The sequence below is a fragment of the Anopheles cruzii genome, unplaced genomic scaffold, assembly GCF_943734635.1.
Source record: "Anopheles cruzii unplaced genomic scaffold, idAnoCruzAS_RS32_06 scaffold00878_ctg1, whole genome shotgun sequence".
Taxonomy (NCBI): Eukaryota; Metazoa; Arthropoda; class Insecta; order Diptera; family Culicidae; genus Anopheles; species Anopheles cruzii.
The window spans coordinates 1-7751 of NW_026454465.1; the positions used below are offsets into that span (position 1 = coordinate 1).

The 7751-nt window shown below is 45.7% G+C and overlaps 1 protein-coding gene across 1 annotated transcript; it reads right to left on the reverse strand.

The window, feature by feature from the left end:
• Nucleotides 1–377: 377 nt before the first annotated feature.
• LOC128276300 (myc protein-like) lies at nt 378–5641 on the reverse strand. Its single transcript, XM_053014768.1, is given in 4 exon segments — nt 378–1263; nt 2319–2616; nt 2707–2853; nt 5605–5641. Coding segments are annotated over 3 exon segments (1209 nt in total). The 5' UTR covers nt 2776–2853; nt 5605–5641; the 3' UTR covers nt 378–421.
• Between the last annotated feature and the right edge of the window lie 2110 nt (nt 5642–7751).

Genomic DNA, 7751 nt, shown 5'->3' on the forward strand with positions numbered 1-7751 from the left:
AAAGACGTGAAATATTGACGCATTTTGCGGCCAAATTATAAATTTTGCTACACGGTCGCTACAAAACAAATGAGATAGCGCTGGAATGAGTGCACCACCCCTGAAGAAGATTACTTAGATGCACTGCTGCACAATAGTTATCAGACACACTGTTTTGCAAAGTGACAAAGGCAAAGTTGACTTTTTGTTTGTTGGCGGTGTGTGTATATGCTTATAGTTAAAGTGGAGATCGACGCAATTTGTCGGTCTGCTTAGACTTACGTTTTGGCACCCTCCTGGCCCCTTCATTTCCTCTGCTCATCCTTAACAAACCATCCTCATCCTGTCTGTTCTTCTGCTTCTTCTCGTGCTCCTCAGCATCTTCCTCTTTCTCCTGCTGCTGCTGCTGCTGCTGCTGCTGCTGCTGCTGCTCATTCCTTACTTATTCGACCGCTTGATGTCGCTGACTATGAATCGAGGAGCGGAGATGTCGGACACGTTCGTACAACTTCTTCTGTCGCTGGCGCAATTCCATTAACTCTTCTGTTTCATCGTTGAGACGTGTGCAAAGGAGGGCCGCCTCGCGCAGTATGTTCACTTTCGGGGCACGATCTTTGTCCCGCAGACTTGGTATCTGACGTTTCAGCTCCTCGAACAGGTTCTTCAAGCCGATTCGGCGCTGGCGTTCCATGTTGTTATGTAGGTTACGTTTTTCCGCCGAATCCGGCTCTTGTGGGGTAACGTCGCAGTGCGGGTCTGCTGCTCTACTGGTACTGGTTGACGATGCGGATTTCTTCCCTTGCCGGCGCGACCGTTTCACGGATGATGAACTGCCGCGATGGTGTTTACTGTTGCTGCTTCTCACACTGCTACTACTAGTAATACCAGACCGTTTGCGACCGGACGATGGAACCGGTGGTGGAGATGAAGCAACACTCGAGCAGCCGCTGCCGGTCAGCAGTGGAGTATTCGCACCGGAAATCGTCGTTGAACCGGCGGGAGTCGGATAGATACTGAGCATCAGGTTGACGCCACCTCCACCGCTAGCGTTCAGCGAATGCGAACCACTAACGTAGCGATCATCGTCGACACGATTGTGCTGTTGGCGATGTAAGCAGCTTCCGCCGTACTGCGCCGAACCGGACGCCGCGTGGCGTGACGATGCCTCTGCTTGCTGCTTGCGAATCTTGCTGGCCACCGTTGACTGGAGAGCGCGCCGATCGCGAGCTGTGGGATTCGTCGGCAAGTTCTTGTCACCGACTGACACGACATCGATTTCTTCCTCTGCAAATAAACGTAAAACAATGAAATAATTCGCAATTATACAAAGGATAATGCATGACCAAACATCATACTTAAATACCCATGCGTGTTAGTTCTTTGTCCTGAGCTGTTGACACAACGTTCAACAAAGTAGGACCTACAGTTCGTAGTGTTAAAGTGTTTTGTTATATCGTGACAAGTCTCATTCGGTCAAAATAACCGTATGCAAAACATCCTGGCATTTGACATAACAAACATGTTTATTTAAACAATGAAGAAGGGGGCGCAGTGAAAAATTTTGAGGCCAAGGATTTTCAGGAACTAATGTTTGGATCCACGAACCATTGGCGGGAGCACAGGCGGAGGCACTTGCCTAGTCTAGAGCAGCAATTAACCATTGTTTGAAAGTAATGGAAAAGATCCAGTAGTATGGAAAATGAGACGATGCTCTGTGTTTGATGTATCAGAGTAGTTAAACATCAATTGGGGTCGATCTGAAAACAACCGAAATGGACCTCAAGGGTAAGACAAAATAATTTAGCAATGTCACAATGCATCTTTACCATCTCGTAAGGTAAATCCAGCGAAAGATGCAGTTAAAACCCTTCATGGAAAACTATAGGCCTGACCAGGCCTGACCCAATCCGAGTGTCATATTGATCGAAATCGAAAGTAAGTCGAACTATGTTGCTCGTCCGCTTACCGTTTAGTGCCTTCTTTCACGGCGTGGTACTTTGTCTGGCTGAGGTGAAATTGCAAAAGAAATTGCAAAACAAATCTCACCTAATGTAACATATGACATAAACTTACAATTGAAAATTAAGGCGACCAATGAATTTTGGTGTTTCAATTTAAACTTTTTGTTTTATTTTTTATTGATATTTCTGGTAGTAGAATATTGAAATTTATAAATCATAAAGCACCACCTACACCTACCAAGAGCGCATCAAAATACAATAAATACAATTCTGTAGTAGTTATTAGTTTCAGATGTGTAGTGTGCGGCGCTATTTTATTTATCTTTCTCGTTTAGAATATTGTTAAAATGAGTTTGCTGGATTAGGGCCACAGCTTACCCTAATCGGAAGGTGTCTGCACGCCGAGGTCGTTCATATCAAGTGGCGGTAGGGAATAGCTATGATCGAGTTTGTGCGACTCCACTTTCTTGGAAGGCGTCGTAGTTCCATCGGCATCTCGACGTTGGCCGACGCTACTGTCACTGTCACTGTCCGAGTCCGATGACGAATTCCCTTGCTGCTGCCCGGAGCATTCCCCTGCTACTGCATCCGAATGGCTGGTACCAGTTGGCGAGTCAGCGGGTGCTGTATCGACCAGCAATTCGAGATCCTGAGCATCGTCATTCTCCAAAAACGCCTGTTCGTTCAAAGAAGATGAGTTTGTTGACGAATGGGCCGGCCGCATCGACGCATCGTCGCAATGACGACACACCGTGTTGCATCTTACTTGCTCAAACACCGTCGTTTCAGTCGTCGCACTGCTGGTTGCCGGGAACTCTCCGTCGGAAGTCTCCATATTTCCCTGTTCGGCCTGTTGTTAATATTTATGAATCTGTCCCGATTTATGAATACTTAGACTTTTACCGTTTTCTTTCTGCAGCACAGGTAACAAATGAAAAGAGAGAAAAATAGTGTTAATCGGGCACACGCAAAACTGCAAACTGCAAAACCGCAAATGAAAACGCCAAATTGCGTTCAGCTTTGCGTCAACTGTTTGGCCGATAAAAAAACCCACTGACAGGTCGAGTAACGCCAGAAATTGCGTAGAGAACCCTATGATGAAGACACGCCGTATTAACGTCCACGGTGTGAGGCGGTAACACCAGAAAACATAAAAAAAAAATTCACAAATCGCCTTTGATCCTTGGACGCAGAATTCGGATCAAGAACAATCGTACGGATCATTCGCGAGCGTGACACGAGTGGTCAGTGTGCTAGCGGAACGCTAGCATCGGAATGCTCCTAGTTTACCCATTGTCGACGATACGCCGCGAGGAATTGAGGAAATAAAATCATCAAAATCATACCGAACACAGCAGAAAAGTCTGCTGTCTGCCTTCTTCACGCCCTGTTGTTAATATTTATGAATCTGTCCCGAAAATACTTAGACTTTTACCGTTTTCTTTCTGCAGCACAGGTAACAAATGAACGGAGCGAAAAAAACACGTCAATCACCAACAAGCTGAATTTTCTGAATGTGAAAATGCTCAAGTGCATTGACCGTCAGTGACAGAAGGATTAGACCGAGAAATACAGACATGCAGCAGAACTCGCTTTGTTCTCTATAATTCTCCGCAGCTTTGAAAATGTGGAAAATTATAGAGAATTTCATTCGATTATTAAAAAATAGTCTAAATATTTTTCAAATTATTTGAAAACATTGACTCATGGTATGTTTTTGATTTGTTCGTGTTAAAATTTCATAATATTCTACTCATATGTTTGCGAGTTATTGCGCAATGCGTGACACTACTTTTATTATTTTCAGAACCGTGGATAAAACATAATTTCGTGTTTTAATTTTACACTGCTTCTTGATGATAAAAAATAACGCCCAAGCAAGGCAATGGGATGAAAAGTGGGCAATGGGAATGCAGAACGCAGTGTACGTCCAAATGAGACGCTAACACCAGAAAATATAATATTACCATATTGATCGGCGTAAAACAAATGACGAATCGATTTGTTAGAAACCATCAGAACCATCAAATGTAAACAAAGCTTACGAGCAATGTATAGAGTAGTCCGCGCATCGCCCAACAAATTTAAGCATCTCCCGTATGTTTTGCATTGCAGTTATTCTGCAATGTGACACAACAGTGCTGCTGAGACAACTTTGGGTTTTTTTTATAATTCGATTCCCACTTTTGGAAACGTCCTGATTCCCACGTTTGGAAAACTACCCCCCCGACGAGGGCCTGGCTGTCAAGTCCAGGGGGCAGGACAGCGATGCATCTTTATTTAGAATTTTTTTACATATAGCACACACTTATACTACTCGCATTCACAAGCCGCGGATATAAGCGTATAAACAGTTTCAGCTCCGCTACAAGGAGCTATCAGTCGGTCGCTATTCCGCTCTTGCTCTGCACAGCCGGTTAATAAGGAACAAACCGTGGTACGGTGGTAAACAGAAAGGTTAACAACAAACGGTTAACCAAGTGTTCGCCAAGTAAGTTGTGCAAAACTTATCCTGTCGCAGCTGCAGCTGCAGCCTCAGCTTCCAGACGTTGCTATTCGCGCCACGCCTGTTGAAGTTGCTGCGTTACGGCTCGGCAGGCCCGGGCAAAGCGCTGCCAGCACTCCGGGCTCCGCAGCATCTCGCCCGCCAGGTTGTCCGGTGTGAGGGGGGTGTGGCCGTCATCCGCCAGCAGCTCCGCTCTCTCCCGCTGGAACCGCAGGCAGTGGAACATAACATGCTCCGCTGACTCCGCGGCACCAGGGCACCAGGTGCAGTCAGGGGATCGTGCGAACGTCTTCATGTGCAGATACTCTCGGAAGAAGCCGTGTCCCGAGAGCACTTGGGACAGGTGGAAGTCCACACGTCCATGTTTCCTGCTGACCCAGCGCGTGACGTCCGGGATGACTCGGCGGGCCCAGCGCTGGTACCGGCTGGCGTCCGGTGTAAGACCCTCGGCCGAACCAGGGCTGTCGCGAGACAACATTGCTCAGACTTACTGTACGCAGGATACGGCCTTGCTTACTGACTGTAATATGTATTACATGACATTGCTCTGAAGTATTACTTTAACCTACTTCAAGGGTCCGATAATGGAAATGCATTGTTAATGTTCAGCAAACATTGTATTTGTGTTACCAGTACATAGATTTTGTTTTGTTGAAACATGAAGAAGTGTTTTACTTCATGTTTTGCTTTTTTTAACTGAATACCTATTGAGGTGTTTTTTTCCACAACAAATAGAACCGGTATAAAAACGGGTCCATTTATCTAAGATTAAAACAAGTAGTTTTTAGTAAGTACGTCGAGATATAGCCGTGGCCCTCAAAGTTCGTTGAATGCAAAAACAATTTAACAAAATTTACATCGCGAATGAATTCTTGAAAGTTAACGAACCTGACCCCCGCTACAAATTACTCGTTGTGAGTTTATTCTTATCTATTTTAGTCCACAGGAATAGGTTAACGCTCGTTTCGGTAATTGGTGAATCCGCAAAAGAGGCGAGCGAACAAAGCGTGCACAAGCGACAATGGCCCATCTTACTGCTAGGATCTTCTTGGCCTAGAGAACGGAGACCAAATCAAAACCCCTACCTTAGATGATTTCATTTGATCTGTTAAATTTTTCAGAAAGGGGAAGAAAACAATGCAACATTTTTTGTCCTACCTTCTATTGCCTCTCTCGGTACTAGCGTAACCTGGCATGATGATATTGGGCCACTATAAATTCCTGTGGGGGGTGTGCAAACACCTCTCAGAAAATTGGTTGACGTCACGAACTCGGATGAGGGGAACTGCTCAACGGCTTTTCCCACAACCCGACAAAGCAAAACTCCAATAAACGGTGTGGTGCCATTTCTCTACTTCGCACAACTGTCGTTGACAGAGCTTGTCTCTCGTTCAAGAAACATTAGCATTTGATTGTTGTGCACAAGAGCAGCAGCCAGGCGAAAGAGTCGTTTGATAGAAGCGTTTTGTTGGAGAAGCAACATTTTTCCCGTTTCGACGTTTTTCTCCTCAGATAACGTACGGACGCAACCGCACAGACACGTAAGATACACAATGAACGAATAGAGAACAATACACGGGAGAGGTGACGTCGTTATTTCAAAATAATCACCACCTCTTGCCCGAGAATAAACTTTCTTTCCTCACCCTGATTCTCACTTATCTACGTGTTTTTCAAACATCAACGTATTCACTTTTCTTTGCACAACTTTACACTCTATGCACGAAACTGTCGGTACTTGACGCCACAAACACTACGCGCGCTGAGGCGACTAATAATTCACATTTCGCAATTCAACGAATTGATATAAGAAGAGGATTCTTCTTCTTCGAGGGCTGACTTTGATCCACCATACATCCATCCATACACTTCAGCCTTCTCGCCACAAGCCAAGCTAGCAGTCAAGCAACTTCGCACCGACCAGGGGATGTTCATTTGCTGTCCGTATCTTGCTAGGGTGCCGCATTTCCGCCAACTTTTCGTCTACTTCTCCTCGACTAAACGTTGACATTTAGAGGATCTTCCACCCGACACACCACAATCACATCTATTTCACACAGCACTTCTGTTCTTGCGTACGTTTGCTTCCTTCCTTTCTATTCATTAACGTTTTCCGCAGTTGAAATCGTGAACACCACAAACCTTTAGAAGGGAGCACTTGCATTCTAGAACGGTCGCAGCTCTAAGCCGGTGGCGACTCCTGCTATCAGTTGTTACTCCGCTGGGCTTACTGCCGTATCGAGTCGATCGAAGGAAAACGTTGGAAGCACCTACGCATGTGGATGACAAGTCACTTACACCGCACCACTACAGATTTGTAGTGCTGGTGACCTTTGGACAGGTGTTATACAGTAGCCCAGCTAGCTGCCTTTGCGGCACAATCACAATCTTATTTCACGTGCAGTCCCTCTCCGTAGTTCTCGTTTGTAATTCCCTTACCAACCTATCGAATCAAGCAACCGTATCCTTCAAAACTACCGGCAACCGGTAGACACTACCACCGACCACGACCTGTGTCCTGTGGCCCGGGGTACCACATCGAGCACCGAGTGTGGGCGCACTACACGTGCAGTGTGCACTCAGATGCTCTAGTTCGAGCCGTAGCGGTAGCGGTGAAGTCGTAGTTATTGGTGAAACCTAGCCAAAAAAACCACAAATTTGCAATTCCAAGTCCGAGATCCAGGCCAAGACGGTTTCGCCGTTTCATTCTGGACTAATGGGACTTGGTCCGTTGGTCCATCGTCCCAAAAGAACGTTTCCAGCACCCCGCATGCTTCGGTGTTCGCTGGGTATATTTGGAGCGGGCAACCTTGCATATGATGGCCACCATCATATCCCAAAACCGGCTGTTCGATAAGGCGGAATAAGCGAAGTGATAAAATTTAAAACGCAGCCACGGCCGTATGAAATGTGGGTACACACACCAGAAGTCGAAGTTGGAACACCCTGCACACAATACAAATACTAACGGGACGATCGAACGTTTCGCACCTGTCGTCCTCAACGAATCAATGCAATAATTTTGAATAACATCTTCCCCTTTTAAAAGTAAAAAAAAATAGACGACTTCTATGAACACATCATCGCCCGTTGCACGCTCAGGTGAAGCATTTTCAATGCTAAGGGATGAAGAGATCAGTGATTGGAGGTTGGTGGGTACCACCAACTAAGACCGGACTAACAAAACACACCCAATGAACACAACCAACCACCGTAGCGAAGCACGGATTACGATCAATTACAAAGGTTAAAATGACCAAAGCTAGGCAGTAAGTGACAATAAATCATAAAAAAGATCCACTTTT